General features: G+C 37.5%; 1 protein-coding gene across 1 annotated transcript in view; it reads left to right on the top strand.

Moving 5' to 3' along the window:
* The first annotated feature begins 4,548 nt into the window (after positions 1-4,548).
* Positions 4,549-20,940, top strand: part of snd1 (staphylococcal nuclease and tudor domain containing 1) — a 188,817-nt gene continuing 172,425 nt past the window's right edge. Inside the window, exons 1-9 of the mRNA XM_023350655.1 lie at positions 4,549-4,749; positions 8,054-8,203; positions 9,055-9,175; positions 9,283-9,364; positions 14,692-14,852; positions 16,153-16,244; positions 16,750-16,908; positions 17,004-17,110; positions 18,224-18,314. Coding sequence (XP_023206423.1) covers positions 4,675-4,749; positions 8,054-8,203; positions 9,055-9,175; positions 9,283-9,364; positions 14,692-14,852; positions 16,153-16,244; positions 16,750-16,908; positions 17,004-17,110; positions 18,224-18,314 — 1,038 coding nt within the window. The 5' untranslated portion in view covers positions 4,549-4,674. The remainder of the gene's footprint in view (positions 4,750-8,053; positions 8,204-9,054; positions 9,176-9,282; positions 9,365-14,691; positions 14,853-16,152; positions 16,245-16,749; positions 16,909-17,003; positions 17,111-18,223; positions 18,315-20,940) is intronic.

The raw sequence follows: 20,940 nt of genomic DNA, 5'->3' as shown, positions 1-20,940 counted from the left end.
GCCAGAGTACATAATTACTATTTCATGACACCTCGATCAGTTTAGTCTCGTAGCATAAATGAACACTTCATAAACTAAAATTATATGTCAAACGCGTCCGATATAGTGTAGAATTGGTGCTAATAAGACATTTATGCATCGTAAGATGTCTCCGATTGCAACGTTCAGCAGGTAGCATACCTACATTTCCAAAGGTTTTTGTTTTTTTAATTTGGTAACGCACATTTTTGATGAGTTGACTTTTTCGTGCTCTAAATGCGATCGTTAAGTTGCATCCTAAAAATAATTATTTGGAACGGACTATATTTTTTAAAAATTAACTACGTTTCCCATTTGAACCTTGTAACAGACAAAAGGTTATGCTGGACCGAGGTGGTTGTGTCGGTTGCATTCAAGCTCACAACCAAATCTTAACAGCAGCTCTACATCCCCGCGAGTTATTTTCTCGCTGTCTGACGATAGAAAAACAATAGAAGAGTATCCCAAGTTCTCCAACGAAAATGTGTCTTTCGAAAGACAATATTTTAAAACGGTAAATCTGTTTATCATTCAGGTCTCGGAATTGATTAGTATCTATATAATGACTCAAAACGAGTTCTGAGACTGAGGGAACAAAAGCATGGAACTATTTTAAAACTTGTTTTAACTGTTAACTGTTGTTACACATACATTTGAACGAAAAACACGAATCAAATAAAAATGTTTAACAAAACGAGATGCAGAAAATCCGTTGTTATCTCTTGTTCCCAAGTTTTTTCCGTGACTAAAGTTAATTTCTTTTTTAAAAGGTCTACTTCCTATTACATCTGGTGTTAAAACTAACAAAGCGTTTCAGGAAAAAAAACAAACAAAAACCCCATCAAACTGGCTGTCAAACATAGTGGTGGTTATGTTATGATGTGGGGCTTCCAGATGTGAAGGATACCAGTGACTCCACCTCTAAGTGACCTAATCAATTTTAATTTAAATAAATAAAGGTTTTAGAATGGCCTAATTAAAGTCTGAACTTAAATCCGATTGAGATGTGGTGGCATGAATGTAAACAGCCTTTTCTATTTAACCAGAAGACTGGTTGCCAGTTATCACAAAGTGTTAGTACAAGCTAATTAGTAGATTTAGTGGACAATTAATTTTTTGCATAGGACCAGGTTGGTTTGGGAAGCTGTTTTCCCCTGAAAGTACATTTAATCATCTTAATAAACAGATTTAAAAAAAAATCTGTTTTGTGTTTATAAAGATTATCCTTCATATTGAAATTAGATTTAGTAACTTGAAACAGTGTGACAAAAACAGGGACTGCCATTCTGGTTATATGTGTTTCAAGAATGTTACTTATTTAAGCAGAACATTTGAAACCACTAGTGGAATGAATGCCACATCAAAACAAAGTTGATTTATTTTTTTTAACTTTCTTATACCGTTTTCAATTAAATCGAACTTTGTGTCATTTCATAAACTAGTGCTATTTGTTTCTTTTCGCATTTCAATTTAATCGTCAGGTTAAAAAACATCTTCCAGGAGTGCTTTGTAATCCCAATGAATTTTCTGTTGCTTATTTGCATATGCATAGGGTATTGCTGCCCTCATGTTGTGCATAGTGTAGGACCAGAGCACATCCCAAAACTTCCACTTCTTGTTTCTGCATGAATCTTAGTTGAATTTGTATTTGACCTTATACTTTTCTTGTTTAAGTGCCATACAATGTGTAGGAGATATTACCCTCAGAAAATGCCATCAGTGGATCTTAAAACAGTGTATATTTACACAGTGGACATGATATTACTCAGTCTAGGTGCAGTTAGTGCATTACAGTAAGTACTTTTGAAAGCATTATGCAATACTTGGCTTAAACCAACTTTTTTTATGATGCAATTTTTTTAAATAGACTCATACAACACCACCAAAAATTATTATGAAGACAATCCCCCCCCACCCATCCCCAGCAATTTCCTGTCTTCATTTGGCTCTCTTCTGGTATTGTGGTAGGTTTCTCTTCAGAAACTTATCTGATAATGTTTTTAACTCCACCCTTGATGATTCAAATGCAAAAATGAAGAGAAATGTGCACCATGCACACTTTTACCAAGATTTAAGACAGCACTCAGTTTGTTGGTGTTGTAGATGCTTAATGCTCTTAATGATTAGCTTTCTTAATATCCTCTCTATCTTCTATAGGAAGCTACCAATTTATCTGGACATCAAACTACTGGATTACAAAGCAGCTCAACAGTTGAAGAAATGGCATATTTTACAGAAGCAGTTTACTTTAAAAAGTCACAATTGTCATGGCCCCCTGACAAACTTAACCTTAGCATAGTTAAGGTTAAGGTGTGAGAATCCCATATTTTTGTATTGAGGAAGATTTAGTGGAATCTCAAGGGTGGTGCCTGGTTTCACTGTTTAGTGCAACCTGAACAAAGAAACACTTCCATGCTGCATTTGGTAAACAATTTTTCTTTGGGAATTAAATTAATTAGAACTTTTTGATTGCAAGGTCAAAGATATGTGGTGGGGGAGATGCAATTTAAGAGTAATCAATTATAATTTGGGTTTATTTAGCATCTTTTATTCTTAAGTGAACTTTTGCGTGTCTTTTTCTAATAAGCAATTGGATAATAACATCACCCTCTTTAGTCAGCCGTGTGGCCTGCAATTACTCTAGATTATTGCACATTTGGAAAAGAAATACAGAGCAAATTTCACTGAAAAATTGTGAACCTTATCCTTAGCCATATGAACACTTTTCTCATTCCATAAACAGTACCAATACATATACGTTTAGCTGTTTTTAATCCTAGAAAAAAATAGTAATGAAGCTGCTGCCATCAACCATTGCCTTATTCATCTTTTGTCCTGATGGTGTCTGAGAACACTTGTCTGCCATCCAGTCTAAACTAATTATTTGCTGATTTTGTTTAGGCCTTGTTCTTTCAAATCTTCCAGCCAGATGAAGCAGGTGGCTTCTCCAGTGAACTGGGTTCTGATGGAGGTTCCTGTCCTCTGTCACCATATGCTTTCTGAGTTGGACTTGTTACAAAGTCAGTACCTGTACTTCACTAGACAGGTAGCTTTTTACCAGTTGGTATATAATAAACCAATTTGCATCCTAAATAAGTTTGAATCTGTCTATGTAACTGTACTGACTTGATTACATATTTCTGTAAATATTATGGACGTATCTCTCTTGTAAAACGTCATGACATTTGTTGTGAAGTGGCACAAATAAATTGAAATTGACTTAATAATACGTGGCTATCAATCAATCAATCAATCAAATTTTATTTGTATAGCACATTTCAGCAGCAAGACATTTCAAAGTGCTTTACATCATTACAAACACAGAAACACAATGCAATATAGAATCAATAATCAAAACAAAGCATTAAGTCAAGTTCCATCCATAAATTTGTAACTGATTACATTTCAAATACAATTCTAAACAGGTGGGTTTTTAGTTGAGATTTAAAAGAAGTCAGTGTTTCAGCTGTTTTACAGTTTTCTGGAAGTTTGTTCCAAATTTGTGGTGCATAGATGCTGAAAGCTGATTCTCCTCGTTTGGTTCTGGGGATGCAGAGCAGGCCAGAACCGGAAGACCTGAGAGGTCTGGAAGGTTCATGCAACAACAGCGGATCTTTAATGTATTGTGGTGCTAAGCCGTTCAGTGATTTATAAACTAACAACAGTATTTTAAAGTCTATTCTTTGAGCTACAGGGAGCCAGTGGAGGGACTTTAAAACTGGTGTTATGTGCTCTATCTTCCTGGTTTTAGTGTGAACACGAGCAGCAGCATTCTGGATCAGCTGCAGCTGTTTGATTGATTTGTTGGACAGACCTGTGAAGACGCTGTTGCAATAATCAATACGACTGAAGATGAATGCATGGCTATCCTCATTCTTACTAAATCACTTTGTAATTATATTTGTGTTCGATAATAACCAGTCGTCTTGTACTGCTCAGACACTTTTATTAAAGTATCTTTTTTCATGGGATTGCTCATACAAGTTTCTCACAGGTATGTCACAAAAACTCTCTTCTTCTGTCGTCCTACTCTTTACATTTATGCATTGATTTAAACTCGTGATTGTCACCTAGTGGACATAAGCATAATGCATTCAATCATCACATACTTTAAAACGTATAAAAGTAATATATTTTGTGCTGCCTGATAAAATGTTATATAACATGAAACAAATATTGGAAATATTTTATTAATTCGGCAAATATAAGTCCCACATAAAGTCTTGTAAAGTAATCATTGTCATTACATTCCTATAGGATTTCCTGTCAGATATTGCTCATGCATAATGTGCTACTTTCCAAGAGTAAACTTTTTCTTTAGAAGTGAATCTATTCCCGGACCCTTTGAAGGCAGCACTATCTGGGGTATCACAATGCTGACGTGTCGTAGCTCTTGCCCCGGATGTCCTTATTTCAATTTGCTTACGCGGTTTAGAACGCTCTCCATCCGCTCCCATTCATTGCTCTCCCTTAGACCCGGAAAAGCTTTCGGCCTGTGTGTACATGCATGGCAAAGTGTGCTTCCGGTATAACGTGAGTGTCGCTCTGTGTACTGCCTTTTTCTCCTGGCTCTCAACAGATAAGCCACTCATTTCAGAGTCCCAATCCCTCACCTGGTTCTCCATCTAACAAGCAGCGTATCTCAGCTCGGTGGACATGGCATCTGTTTCGGGTCCAGCTCAGACAGCCCCTGTTCCGGCGTCTCCTTTGCAAAGAGGAATAGTGAAAATGGTACGAATCCCAACATGTGAAAATGAGAGCTCACTGGGGAAACAGCTAGTTAGCTTAGTCAACTGAACGCTAATGGAGATTGAAACTGCGACTGGTTGTCGTATACTTTAAGATAGTAAGCCACATGACTCGACGACAGCAATTTTAAGTTAACTTCCAGTGTTGTCATTATTCCAATAGCAGATGTCAAGCTCATGCAGTTTATTTGGCTGCAGCTCAAAGCCGGCTAACGTTAGCTAGCTAGCTTGCTGCTAAATTTCCAGCAGAGGAAACTGAGGTTAGCACGTTTGTCTGGATATTTCAATTTAAGTGAGGAAACTACTTTCTTTGTCAGACTTGGAAATATGGTCGCTGTGAAATGTCATTTGAGTGGTTAAATTTGTTGTAGTCAACAGCCAAGCTGGAGCCAGTAGATGTTGAAAAGTTGTTGACAGATGTCAAGTTTCCCAGCTAAAGGATGGCTAACTGTTAGCTAATTAGCATTTACTGTCCAGCACCTGTAAAGTTAAACGAAAGCGGTTTGTACTGTGTGTGATATCGGTGTCAGATTTATGCTCAGCACCAGCCGCAACAAAATTATTTTTGTTTGCTATTTGGCAACATGCAAATTTCGTCAACTAGCCTATAAGCTAACTCTAGCATTGGGTTTAATTTCGCTTTCGTCCCTCAGTTTTATCCCAGAAACTCCAATAAAACAGGATTATGCGGTTAAATGGGATTTTTTTTAGTACATCTTCGTCGATTTGTGGTGCTCTGGTAAGTTTACTTTTTCCATGTAGGGTAGCAGAGAGCATTCTCAGAGCTGGTCCAAACCAGCCATGGGAAACTGACACGTAGCTCCAACTTTCTTGCCCCCTGTAATCTCTCATTCGGCGTGGTTTTTGTGTGGGCTGGGTCCTCTCTCATTCATGTTTCAGTGTCAAGATGGAAATTTTTCTCTCAAGTCAAGCAAACATACCCTTACTCAACGTTTTTTTCCCCCCTCACATATGGGTTTGCATACAGAGGGGTCAGCAGACCCACAGCTTTCTGCCTGCCACCTTCAAAATTCATGAGAGGAATGTAGTTTCTTGAGATTGAAATGTTAGTATTTAAATCAAATCAAATTAGTTTTGAATATTTTCTTGTATATTGCTTACTTTAAGGCAGCGGCTGGTATGAGAGACTGTATGTTATCCTTGAGTGAAAATATTATGGTTGTGTACGATATTGACTCGAAAACATTGAGCAAGAAAAGTAAAACATGACCTAATTGCTGCTGTTTGAAACAAAAATCTAATTTTTCACAATTCCGATCACATAGCATATTGATTTAGCCATAATGTTACATAACACATTTCAACATTAGAAATTAATGTTAATAATTAATTAACTAATTGGACTTATATAAACTGTAATGATTCACAAATAAGTTGTAGGTGTTAGCTGCACAGAATGCTAAATCGTCTTGCCATTTTGCGGCTTACAGATAAAATAAGTATATCACAGTGTTATTAGCTAGTAAGGTTAATTTATGGAGATAACACTTGTGTCTTTTTTTACTGTCCTGTTATTATCTTATTGTCAAAGAGCCAACTTGTGTACCAGTTTTCTTTCAGCTTACTGACCAGCAGTGCTTGGCTGTATGGAGTGGTGGCCACGTGTTTTATGCTAATCCTAGCTTTTTGCAGCTGTAAAAAAAATCCTGGTTACTTCGGGACCTTCTTTGGCTTCTCATGGGGGGGAAAAAGAAACTTTGAACATTTTGGAAGTTTTTTAGTTTTGTTGCTTTAACAAAACTATGTTCACCTTAAAACAATTAAATGACTCATGCCTAGTTGCAGCATCATGGAAACAGGAATTCTGCAGTAATTTGTTGCCCATTTTACATTGAAACCAGTGAATCCAGAGTTCAGAGTAAACCAGCAGCTAGACTTGCTGAAGATGGCATTCTTTGTGGTAGTTGATTTGGACACAATATATTTTTTTCTGACACTTTTTCCCTTTTAGATTTCATTTTATTTAGAAAAATATAATGAGCCAGCAGAATTACTGAGTGGTGACAGATCAGGTTTATTATGTCACGATCTCCGGATAACAATGCGAAAAGTAAAATACATGAGATTACTTTCTGAATAAAAACCCAGGCTGGTATTTAGCAGAATCTCAAAAGACATTTTGACCTCACCACCCAGATAATGATTTACATCAGCCTGTCCATGTTGGAGCTGAATCTGAGCAAGTAAACAGCCTCTGTGTCGGCTTATATGCTGCATCAAATGTAGTGTAAATTTGGCTTTAAGAAAAAGCTGTCATTTACTAAAACAAAAACGACGCCAAATCATTTCTGTTGTCTTGCACATCTAGTCATGTTAGTGCATGTTGTTTTGACAGCAGCATTAGTTGTGTATAAATAAAAGCACATTTGTCTCAGTATTGAATTCTGTGGAAAAGTGATTATGCAGCTCATTCATAAAATGAATGTCGTCTAACGAAAGCTTTACAGGCTTTCGGCTTTTTTTCTTTTTTTTTACTTGTATTACAACAACTTTAGCTTTAGAAGTTTTTTTTTATTATATGCCTATAAGAATTTAATTGCTGAAGTTTTGCTGCCCCTCTCTTAAGAATATGGCGTCCCTTTGAAATTGGAGAAGATTGTGTTGCTGTCGTTTCTCTTCGTTTTTCATGGCTCATCATACTGCAGAAATTACAGCTAGAGGTCTTCTGTAGTCCAGAGTCGTCGGACAGTTGGTGATGAACAGCGGTGATTTGATGAGTTTATCTAGCTCAGATCTTAGATCAACAACGGCCAGGGATGCTCCCTGCAGACACACGGAAGAGTTTGCAGATAGTGTTTGCTCAGTTTCATGTAAATGCCACAGTTGTCAAACCAAAGTCTATGCTATCTTTTTTTTTTTTTAAATTCAGCTACATTATCAGATGGCATGATCTAAGCCTGGCATTTGAATGACACACTGTCACCATGGCTACGTGCCATATGAAGCTTCTACCTCTATAAAAGTTCAGTCTTTTAGATTGTCGTATTTCACATTTTGCTGCACTAATATTTGTAAGTTGAAATGTAATTTGCATATACACTGATAAAATTCATTTTGCATAATTTTAAAAATTGTTTTATTAAAAAAAATTGTTCTTTTGCCTTATCCAATGGAAAGGAAAGTATCCATGACTTATGTGTTTCTTCTTTCTGTCAATAATTCTTGGTGCTTTTGTTTCATCCCATCAAATAAATTTTTTTATAGCTGAAATAATTTAGTTGCACTGCTGATTTTTCTTCTCTCTGCTTGTTTCATTTGTTGTCCAGGTCTTGTCAGGATGTGCCATCATTGTTCGGGGCCAACCTCGAGGTGGTCCGCCCCCAGAGCGCCAGATCAATCTCAGCAACATCCGAGCAGGGGCCACAGCCCGCCGAGCAGCACAAGGCCAGCCCGACACCAAGGACATCCCTGATGAGGTAAACCGATTTATTCCTGTGATTTATTATTTAAATTGGCCTTGTGTTACAATGGCAGTGCATTTATAATACAGACCACTGGAAAAGTAATTAAACCATCTTAAACTTTTTTTTTTTTTACAACCACAAACCTGAATGTATTTTACTGAGATTTTATATGAAGGACAAAAACAAAGGACGTCCAAAATTGTGAAGTGGATTTAAATTGTTTTTGACGATGTCTTTGGGCCATTGTAACACATGAATATGCTTTGGTTGTTTTCAATTGGCAATTGTTTTTGTACCACTTTTGTATGCACATGCATGTGGATTGATGAGGAGAAGAGTGGAAGAGACGTCAGGCTGTTTGTGACAAAAAGGGTCTGCAGCTGTGTAATACGATTTTACCTTTTGAAATGGTGGAAAATAAGTTATGTAAATGGTTATCAAAGGAATTTCAGTCAAAGCGCAATTTATACCTTGAAAGCTAAATTAAGTTCTATCTACTAATCACTCATACAAATAACTGCTTTGCACATTATGTTTTAATAATCAACTCACCATACGGATCAGAGCATTTTAGATGCATGCTGTGGGAGTTTTACATTAATGCCAGCGTTAAAGTCAGGTCCTGACCTTGACCCTTTTCTTTTTTTTTACCTGCAGTGCACTTTGCATTTGGAAGGAATAACAATAGATATTGTTTCACAGAGAGAAAAAGTAGTATTGCAATGTGATACATTAACATGAGCACTTACTGTAATTAGAAACTACTGCAACATCCTTCTTGCTTTTGAACAAATAAGTTTTCTTACTTGTCTAGTCCAGTGCCTGATTAGATTTCACTTTCTAATGTATATTTTTCTTTTTAGCCCTGGGCCTTCCAAGCCAGAGAGTTTCTCAGGAAGAAGCTAATTGGCAAAGAAGTGTGCTTCACTGTGGAAATCAAGACCGCCATAGGCCGGGAGTACGGGATGGTCTACCTGGGCAAAGGTGCACTTCATGTTCATTTTGCACCATTTGTTTCCTAGAGTAAAATCATGTCACTTGAACATTATTTTTCTCCTTGTTTGCTAAACATTTCTCCATTTTTGCCATAGATACAACAGGTGAGAACATCGCTGAGTCTTTGGTGAATGAAGGCCTCGCAACAGTCCGAAGGGAAGGAATCAGAGGAAACAAGTAAGATTGTTGGGAATCTGTGGAACCCCAACAAGCAATATTTTATTTATTTTGCTTTTGATGTTAATGTACAAGCATGAAATTTCAAATGGAGGAATTTCGTTGGTAGTTTGGTCTGGAGAAAGGCGATTGTCACTTCATAACTCAAGTTCCGCCGGAAATTAATGGAGGGGAACCAATGTCACCTCCTGTTCGTCGATCCCATAACCATTAAAATTCATCTAGACATCCCTAAGAGGCAGTAAATATTACTGCAGGCAGTCATCCTTGTACTTGAATTTATAGTACATTCACAATGTACACGCTGTTTAAAAAACTTTTAACTGATGGGATAAGCAACCGTTCGTCTAGAACGAAAGGTTATGGTTCTTTAATCTTTTTTATAAAGGTGTTTTAAAATATTTCTTTCAAAAATAAATAAATAAAAATAACATCAAAGTTATTACAATAATACTGGCTTCATATGTTCAACATATAAAAATGGAACATTGAAATTGAACAGACTAGAATTGCACTGCAAGTCTGCCTAGATTCTGGCACACACTGTATTTGTTATTGAGCTCCAAATAGTTACCTTGTTTTATGTAGTATAGTCAAACACACAGCACCTAATGACTTTGTGTTTTTAAAACTTAAACTTTTTTTATGACTGCAAACATTCAACTCCTTTAATCTTTTTAAATAAAGGTGTTTTAAAAGCTCTATTTTGCTTTTAAGCGTACTCTGGATAGTGGTTATTTAGCACTTAGGTGCTTATGCCATTTTAAAGATTTATATTAAGATTTTTTTCATTAACACATCCAGGTTTGTGATTTATTTATTATTTTTACATTTGTTTTGACCTAACTGGTTGATAATCACTGTATCCAGAAACAGGAGGTTTCATTAAAGGAAAACTTTTTCAGCAAAATCATATCGTTGCATCAGAATTCACTTGTGGAATACACTAGAATTGAGGCCTTAATCATATACTTTAAGATTTCATTGCATCACTGAGACTGAATGTTTTTACTTTAAAGCTTCGACTTCTTCAACCATTTATGTAACAAATAGAGGAAATCACTTTTGGCAGCAGGATGTAAACTTGTATTTCCTAAAGCTTAAGGCAGCACAACCTTGCAGAATCTGTTGGGAGAAGTACTTAAGTCCTCAATTGGCTGACTGAATTTAGATGGAGCCATAGAATCCCAGATGGTGGCAGCATGCCCCTACTGCTATAATGATATCCCTCTGAAACCTTTTTTTCTACCACATTGCCCCAATGCACTAATCCTATAAATACACACCCCATGCTATATGACAAAGTGCTGTATGTCTCCCCCAGTGGCGGTATTTGCACACGACACACATTACAAGCAATTTGACTCATGCTGCTGCATTTGTGTCTTCCAACATGAACAGAGATGATGTGAACATTTTGCCCCTAATGAAGCATTTCAAGCAGCCTGTCCAATGGCCCATAACAAGCACTAATGTAAATGATGCTTTAAGTGTAAGCTGGCATCATTTGGCCAAAGGGGAGGCCCATTACTCAGCGTAGACTTAGGGTCTTTGTTTTCCCTCAGTGCATTTTCCTCCAATATCATTACTCCTTGTGACTTGCTACGTTGATCACACTAACTGTGATGTGGTGATAATTATGGAGGTGATGATAATGGTGATGGCTTCGGACAGTGGAGTTAAACATGTGCTTAGAGCCCGGCTGCTGCCTGCTAACACGGCCAGGCAATTCGCCGGGCAAGTTGCCGAGGGGGTCGTACACAACTTTGTGTATTTACAGATTTACGTTGATGCACACTTTGTCTTTAGCTTTGAGACATGACACTTTCATGACACTTTAGAACAAAGGTTGTACTAATTCAAATTTTCACACTGATCAGATAAGGTTCATGTTTATTACTTTAGTCAGTGGTCCCCAACCTTTTTATTGCTGCGGACCGGTCAAGACTTGGCAATTTTGTTGCGGCCCGGGGGGGGGGGGGTACTGGATTTTCTTCTGGAATCGGGATGTTTGTGAGTGGAATCGGTTTGTGTGTGTGCTCCTGCCGTGTGGCTGGACACACGAACCAATCGGATCTGTTGTACTTTTATCGGCTTGTGTCGTGTGTGGTCACAGAGGTTTGGAAAATCGGCCGACAATTCTTAAATCGTGCCGTATGAACCAGACTTAAGACTCACAAGCTCTACTCCTCTCATCTCATCTCGACCACTGCCCTAACGCTCTCCGACTCTGGTCGCTATGGTAACCTTTACATATCCCTTTAAAATAAGATACAGATGCGCCACAAAATGAACATTTAACTTAAGTGAAAATTTTAACTCACAATAACGACTAATGGGAGCCGTGAGCTTGTTTCTCTGCAACGAGACTGTTCCATCTTGGATTGATGAGAGACAATGACACCCAGAGTGATGCTTAGGGTGTTTGGTCTTTATGTGGAGACTACTGACTTTAGTCAAAAGCAGTCTCTGTTGTTTCTATGCACATGTATTTATCACTTCAGCCAAATGCCAACACTAAAAAGTATTAAGCTAATCTCTTAAGCAGGTCATACCAGAACAATGCAAGAATGAGTGATAACGAGTAGGTTTTATAGATCATTTATCTGTTATAGATTGATAGACTATGCTATTTTCAAAAAGTTCAAAGTAAATAATGCATTCAGTTTTAAAATGACTATGGGATTTATAAGATGAATTTCCAGCATACAATTGATCCATCTTGGATCTAAAATATCCAAGCCTGTCACATTAAGCAATTAATCAGGTGAATTGAAATGAGCACAATAATTTTTGTTCTGATAGCTTTTGTAGGGCAATTTTGTTTACAGCGACTTCCTAATCCATTTCATTTATGATTTTTGTTGCATTTTTATTTCCTTTGATTGATCTTTTTATGCTCCTGTTTTACTTTGGATCTTTAAAATGTCTTCCGGTGTGGAATGTACTGTGCAAAATTACAGTTTATTAGTCTTTCACAGGGTGAAATGCATTATTATGCTATTATCAGTGTGTAAACTTGGAATAGGTTTCAATTATTGTTTATTGCAATAATTACTTTGACAACTTACTGTCGAGCTAAATGTGTTATCGTGACAGGCCTAACAACATCCGTAATGGCGTTCTTTGGAAAAGCTTAGCTTTTCAGTTTTGATCACTTCCTCTGACTGCTGACATTTTTAAAAGCCTTTAATCATTTACTGAGTTGCCTTTGGGACCCAGAATGTTAATTTTAGATAAATTAAAACTCCAGGCATCAGGCTTGATAGGTTGGTTTATAGAGGCACCACTCACCGATGCAGGAATGAGGAACATTACCGGGGCTACCAACTTTTACTTTACAGTCTCCCATTGCTCCTGTTTAACTAGAGCCCTGGAGGAGGAGGAGGAGGAGTTGGTGGCTATAAACACTGAGGGGCTGAAAAGCTTTCATTAGAGTCTCACTGTTCAATTACTCTGGAACTCTTGTGCACAGTTTGGGGGGTACATGGCTTCCTACAGCCTCCTTAAACAACACAAAAACAACAGGAAGCGGTAAAAATGTTTTATCTGAAGTGTGTTTGGTTGCACAAAGGAGCCATACGGAGATGAAAGATGTAGTCTATAGAAGGTTTAACTGGAAAGTATTTCTGCTCGGCCTTTGCTGGAATGGATTTGCTCTGTACCGCACCTTGTTGACCATCAGTTTGATTTGAGCCACTGTAGTGGAGGGATTTGCTGACCCAGAAGCCGGTGTAGCTGCAAGAAGGGATAAATTTACTATCATCAGTGTCCACAGACAGGGTTATTAATTTTTATTTAAGAAATCTGCTTTTGAATGCTCTATATCTATGCTAGGACTTTGCAAAATCCGCCTTTCTTTATTCATTTCTTCCTTTTTCTTTTTTTTCTTTTTTTTTTTTAGCATTTCTAGTTTCTTTCAATAAATCTATTGGAGCCTTCTGTTCCTGTTTGGCGCTTTTAAATATTTAAGTAGCTTAGTTCTTCCGTGAAGTTTGACCATCGCTGCCAAGTCAGCAAGAAACTGTCTCCGTTCAGTTCAAAGTTTGTTGTTAAGTCATAGCAGTGCGCAGAATGAACTTGACTGTGTTTTGGGGAATTTGCCCAAAAGCCTAGCTGAAGCACAGCATTTAAAATATTTTTTCAGGTCCTGATAATAAAAAGAAAAGAGGAATAAATATATTTGTATTCCTAACCTTATTCTCTATCCCGTTGTCTTAGTGTATACATTCACTCATCTAGTCTTTTCTCCATCATTTTTCCCTTTGTCCACCTTCAACCTGTCCATCGAGTTGTCTTTTATTTTTCAATTCCTTCATTTAGCTTCAGTCTGTTCAACTGTGCATCTTTTTATTCTCATCTTGTCCATCCATCATTTGTTCATCCATTTGTGTCTTTTTCTGTTTGTTGAGATGAATGGACAGTCCATGCATCTAGCCATTTGTCCATCTGTTTGTCTATTTCTTATGCATCCGTCTGTCCAATCATATTTTTATATTTACAAAGTTGTTCCTTAATCAATCTTTCAATTTGTTTCTGTGATTTTGTCCATCTATCTATCATCAGTCTGTTTGTCCATTCATCCATTTCTCAGTCTGTTTGTTCCTCAATTTGTTTGTTCATTTACCTCCCGTCTGTCCATCCATCTGAACCGAGAACTCTGGGAAACTGAGTCTGGAAAAGTGTAAAAATTTCAGCATGAATCATTCATTATAATTAAACACCGGCAAACTATGACTTTCAGACAACAAATGAAATATTTCAATGCAGTCTTCGTTTTTACGACGCCAAATTGCTAAAACTATTGTGCAGCTTTTGCTGGTTGAAAAAGCAAAAGCCTGCTGGCCATTTAAAGTTGTGAATAATTAAAGCTTTACAAGAGCCCCGAAAAGACATTAAGCTGCACAATTAAGGAAGCCAGCATGGAATTAATTGCGGTGTTTGCAGGAAGCCGCATTTCTGCTGCTGGTGTTGTCTCGTCCCTAAGTGCGAAGGACGAGACAACACCAACAGCTGCCTTTTGTTTTTAGGCAGTTTCTCATCAGTTTTTGATTTTTATTACGCAATTATCTTCTTACTTTAGAATTATCTTGCTTTGTGTTTAGTTTCTAAACTGGCAAAAGTTTTTTTGTTGTTGTTTTTTTTTAAGTTTGAATATTAAAGGTTCGCCAGCAGTTCTACAGTCTCTTTGGAGATTTGACGTTAATTAGATTTAAAAAGTCTGTCCACATTACACGCAAGCATCCGTTGCAAACATTAAAATTCTATACAACCAACGTGTGAATAATTGAGATGTTTTTGCGTTCCTTTTTTGTTTTTCTTTCCAGTCCAGAGCAGGCGAGACTCTGTGAACTGGAGGATCAATCAAAGGCGTCCAAGAAAGGCATGTGGAGCGAGGGGGGCGGCACACACACCATCCGTGACCTCAAGTACACCATCGAAAATCCCCGCAACTTTGTGGACTCCTTGCACCAGAAGCCCATCAATGGTAAGGACTTCTGACAAAGGCTTGGATCATTCTTGTAAAAAACAAAGAAGGCAAAGGGAGTTGGTGCATAAACACAAATTAAATATTCTTTTTTTTGTCTGTAAAGATTATCAGGATTGCATCTGTCTTGTAAGACATTCGGCCCTGCTACACTTCACAAGGCCATCCTTTAATTCTCATCTCCAGCCTGCTCGAGGTGCAACGCTCCACTCGATTTATTTCCAGACGATTGCTGGGAACGGTGGCTCAGCTCATTTCACAACTCTTTAATTGAATGGAGAAAACGAGCAGCTGATGGCTTTTTTTCTGCTTTCATCTCTTGTTGCCGTTCGTTCTTGTGAAATTCAGGGTCATTTTGAGATCAGATGAAATTATCCGGCGTGGGCGCTGAAAATATCCAAGCGGACGCTGAGGTGGAAAGCTGAAATACCCGTGGAAAAAGTACATCTCAAAATTTTGCTCTGTGTAGAGAATACTAATTTAAATAGTTGGCTCAACATTCCCAGAGTTAGCTATCGATGTTTTGAAATCCATGCAAACATTTTTAAACTCATTAATAATTATGAGCACCTTTTTTGCTAACGTATTCATATCCTTTGAGGTCTTTCATAGCACAGTCTTCAGTATATTCTGTGTGGATGGTATTTAATTTGATTGGCCAACATAATAACTAATATGCATTTGTGTTCTGTCCAGCTGAGTCAGTTGTTTGTAGAACCACATTTATCTGCAGCTACAGCTGTGAGTTTCTACTGGTTTTGCTTAAAAAGAAACTGAAATTGCTTTCATTTTTTAAAAAATGTCTCAAACTTAATAACATTGTTTGGGAATGTTAGTTTTTCTTCTTTAAACCTTGTTTCTTCATTAGATTCAGGTCCTGACATTGACTATGCTATTTGCTCAGATTTGCCTTGATGTAACCACTGCATCATAGCTATGTGTTTAGTGTCATTGTCTTTCAGGTTTTGATTTAGAAATTTCCTTTTCTTGGCTGCATTCATCTTGCCATCAACTACAAAAAAGAATCCTAACATCATAATGCTGCCACCACCAAATAAAAAAATGGGAGTGCTGCGTTTAGGGGTGAAATATTACTTTTCTTTTGTGTGTCGATCAGATGGGAACTTCGGGTTCATCTAACCAGAGCACCTTCTAGTCATATTTAATAAAAATTTGTTTTTGTTTAGCAGCAACTGTATACTGTCTGACAAGATGATAATGATCTATTTCTGAAATATAATGTCCATTAAAAAGCTGAACTTACCAGGATATTTTTTTCTTCCCTTGTTCTTCCCCTCAGCCATCATTGAGCATGTGCGAGATGGCAGCGTTGTTCGTGCCTTGCTGCTCCCAGACTATTACCTGGTCACCGTTATGCTGTCCGGTGTGAAGGTAAGTAGCAATGGTTGTACTTTAGAACAATACTACGTTCCTTATTCTAGTTTTTTAAATTACTGAATAATTACCAGGCTAATCATGAATACATGAGGAGTAACGTCACTTTTTCTTCCCTCCTCCTCATCTGCTTTGCTTCGACTGATCCACTAGTGTCATATCTGAGCAACTCAATTCCCCATCTATCTCTTTCACCCAGTCTAGCCTTGCCAGTAGACCACTCAGGATAACTAATCTTTCTCATCTCGTACTTGAGGATATTAAATCTATTTTAAGGTGTTCTTTGTCTCAATACATAAAACCTTGTCAATCTTATGTCTGTTTTTATGCTGCTTTCAACAAAAGATTTAATATTACAGCTACATCTGTCAGGATATTGGACAAGCACAACAATATGTTTATGCTCACTGTATGTACAAAATGCTCCTTTGCCAGTAAATGGTAATTGTGTGTAAAGGATGCAATTTTACGTACTTGACTGTTGTTTCTGGTGCGACTGCAGTGTCCCACGTTCAAAAGGGAAGCAGATGGAACAGAAACACCGGAGCCATTCGCAGCAGAGGCCAAATTCTTCACCGAATCCCGGCTTCTGCAGCGAGATGTTCAGATCATTCTGGAGAGCTGTCACAACCAGATCATACTGGGAACCATCCTACACCCGGTAACACGCACGAATCAGGCCTTGGTGTTGACACTGGCAGAAACTAGGCCTTCTGTCTTATTGTGTGTTTATCTGTGGATCTTTTTCTGTCTCAGAATGGCAACATCACAGAGCTCCTGCTGAAGGAGGGCTTTGCTCGCTGCGTGGATTGGTCCATGGCTGTTTACACCCAGGGAGCTGAGAAACTCAGAGCTGCTGAACGGTGCGACGTTTTAGACTTCATGTTTAGTTTTATCTTGATTCTGACATTGTGCAAAAATAACCTTGTAAAACATTTTCCTCCTCTATTTGAAATACAGCTTGTACAACTCAAGTAAAAAAAACAAAACAATATAAAACAAATATGACAGGTAGTTTTATTTATGCTTAGATTCACTGAGATCCATCTTAATCTTCAGCTTTTTAGCTGCCAGCCTCCCTGACCAGTGTCAGCCTTTTTTTATCTGGAAAGATTATGTGGCACTTACAGCTTTTTTTTTTTTTTTTTTTTTTACATCTTTACTCATTGAGGTCCTTTTGTTCCTAAGCAAACTGTTAATTTAGGTAAGTGATGGGCGGACACTCCAACCAGAACAGCTGGACTTTATATTTATTTTATCAGATTCCTTATAGTTGATTCTTGGTTTGTGTCCAAGAAGACAAAATGTTGAATTTGGATCCAAAGCTACATAAAATGGAGTCTTTTTCTAAGGTTTATGCAACCTGGTTATTGCAGATTGATGTTTTTGACATGTTGTCAAGCATATGCGTTTTTAAACCGAGTTGTACGTAATAAAAGTCACACTAAATTTAGGAAGAGTTTTAATGCCACTTGTGGTCCCGTTCTTCGCAGAAACGTAGAATTTGAACAGGACTTTTAGAAGCAATTGTAGCAGATTTATTTCCTTGCCAAAGAAGGTGATTTTAAAACTATGCGGGGAAAAATATATTTATTTTCTGTACAGCCTAGACCGTAGTGGGGTGATGTTGCCTCTCTCCAGCGAGACATTTTAACGAGAGGCGGGGTTCATCCTGGACAGGTCGCCAGTCTATCGCAGAGCAACACAGAGACAGACAGGACAAACAACCATGCACACACACACTCACACCTAAGGAGAGTTGTGAGGCATCAGTGCTACCAGCTGTGCCACTGTGCAGCCCTGGGAAAAAACGCTATAAAGTTAACTGTTGCAGTTATACACAGCTTCAGTTATGCTAGGATTATGTTAGTTTTATTATTGAAATTATTTCTCCTGACAGATTGCTCTGAATTAAACCTTTAGTGTTTTTTTACTATCTGACTAAAATTTATTATTATTATTTTTTTTAATGTTAGGTCTGCTAAAGAGCGCAAAGTTCGCATCTGGAAAGATTATGTGGCACCTACAGCAAACTTGGACCAGAAGGACAGACAGTTTGTTGCCAAGGTAAGATCCTAAAGTGCCACAACCTTATTATCGTTTTCTGGCACTTTATAGATGTTAATCTTTTGCATTTTCCCATTTTGTGTTAACTTGTTACTAATAAAACTCCCTATAGATACCTTGCAATAAATACGTTCCAGTTAATTTACTTGTATAGCTCTGGGTTACAACAAATGTTGCCTTTTGTCACAATAAAAAATAAAAAAAAATCAAATAATTTTGAACATCGGTAATTAAATTCAACAAACAAACTTCATTATTCCTTCCAACTTGTTTTTAGGAAATCATAATGGTGATGCTAAGTACTACTTCTGACGATTTGTGACATTTTGCGTTTTGAGCAATATTCTCTGCGTCATGTGTTGACATTCACTGCTATGAGAAAACATCACACCTGGAATAAAACCAGCAACAAATATTGAATTCTACAAAATCCTTTGTGATATCAGTATTGCACATAGTGATATTAGTCATGGTTTTTCTTTGGCAATGTCTTTTACAGCACTATTAGCTGACTTAAAACATGAATTACTGAAAAAATAAACGTTTCAGTGATTTTAATTGGAAGCATATGGAGAACGGTAAGATGTTTAGCAAATATATTCAGGGTAGGAACATTGTGAGGTGAAACAATAGCACTATCATCTTGCTGAATATGAAGAAAAATGCAGCAGCCTTGAAGCTATTTTTGGGGGCAAATGGTCCTTATGGCAATTATATATCTGTAACAGCATCGCAATGTGACCTCAAAAACCAAACATTCAGAGAAATTGGCTTTGGATGTTATAGACACAGCCTTGGGCACAAAGAAATGTTCTTAATATCAAGTACAGATGAATGCAGTTTCCACTCGTTGTCCTAACTTATAGATTCAAACATGGGAAGACCGGCTTGATTTGTTTTGGTTCTGTGGCCTAATGTGATTGTCTCCTATAGATGACAAGTTAATTCTTCAGACTTGTCACTTTAATGTAGTTTAGCAACTGTAGCTGCAAATCATCAACGTGAACTCAGTCCCTTCTGTAAACATTTTTGCAAGTTGAAACTCAGACCTCATTTTGTTCAAAATATATAAGGAAAGTTGAAGAGGGAAAATATCATTTTTTTTCTTCCTAAAGCCGGCATTTGGTCTGTGTTCCCTCCCTCTGTACCCTAAACTTTTTAAGATGCTGAAAAATTCATAGCTAGCCTCAGGGTTACATAAAAGGTGTTGCTTAGGCAATCTGCTTGCAGAAGGGTTTTAATAAACTGCACACACAGAAGAAATCCACAAACATGGACAGTGTTTAGTTTTTCTCTTATTTGAAATGAATAAAACATTTCTATCATTCGTGTGGGCTGCTTTATGTCTTAAAATTATCCCATAAAAGGGGTTTGATGCCAGTGTGGGATGGACCGGTCATTTTGGTGTTTACATCAACAAGAGGCACTAATGTTCTTTAGACATATGGTCTTAATGGCTTTCAAAGTTTTTGTCTGTAAGCTGAAAACCCTTTAACTGTAAACGTCTATCTTTGTTTATAACTTTGCGACTGACAGTTGTCATTCAAAACATCACCACTGATAAATCTGTTGAAAAACTAAGTGCACAATCGACGGGCATAAGGTTACTCAGGCATGTTATTACTGCACTACATTCACCCCAGTGGCATTTGTCGCTAGATAATCCTGCAGTGTAAGGAATTCTCAGAAGGACACGTCTATCCATCAATCCTGTCATCATCCAGTCCTCCTCTATCCACGTCCACTCAACTTTTCACTTCTTATTACCTGAGTGACGGATAGATGAAGAAGTACAGAAGGTCTGATTCCCACGAGTCTCTCCAACTGATGATTTTTTAAATTTTTTATGTTTTTTTTTTTTTTGACTTTATCTGTCTTGTCTTTTCTGGGTTGAGGATACAGATGTAGGCTGTTGTCTTGTTCTTCCCAGGTAATTGCTGACCTGCACCACGATTTGTGGATTAGCTTGTTTTTCCTCACTTTTTCCTAACTTTGAAACAATTTGTCAATTGTATAAAAAAATCTGGGTGGCGGCAAAATAATGCATTTCCAGTGCAATAATTAGCCACATCACCAAGGTTTAAAAAAATGTTTCTGTAAGTTTTAACTTATTAGGAACTTTTGGACAACCTAACCTCATAGTGATAGAAGGATAACGGGGAAGACTGAGACGGATTTGGGATTTGTATGATTTAGTAACCTGATGTTGATTCTTAACTCAGTCCTGACATTTATTTTTCTTTTATCATCAATAGAAGTATGTTCCTGCTGCAAGCAGTTCAGCCTTATGTTTGATCCAGCATATGACCCTGATTTACGAACTATGATGGCTTGATTGTAAAAAGTTTTGGAGGTTCCAGTAGGACATGTAGTTAACTGTCCGTTCCAGTCTGTTCTGCCCTCTCCATCACCGGCCTCCATGTGTTTTTTGTTGCTGACTTGTCCAGAATCCAAGTGGTGATCTCAGCAAAGCCCCAGGTGTCTTTTTCTGCAGCCAGAGTAAAAGCACGGCCCACTGAGGAACAAATGTGAAATAAAATAAAACTTTACTAAACTGAAGTTAAATGTTTCTTCTTTGATGACTAGGATCCATTTGGATTACTTGTAATTTGTCGGTGGACTTGAG

The sequence above is a fragment of the Xiphophorus maculatus genome, chromosome 17, assembly GCF_002775205.1.
Source record: "Xiphophorus maculatus strain JP 163 A chromosome 17, X_maculatus-5.0-male, whole genome shotgun sequence".
Taxonomy (NCBI): Eukaryota; Metazoa; Chordata; class Actinopteri; order Cyprinodontiformes; family Poeciliidae; genus Xiphophorus; species Xiphophorus maculatus.
Note: the sequence above shows the minus strand (reverse complement) of the source record. Positions and strands in the feature narration are given on the sequence as shown.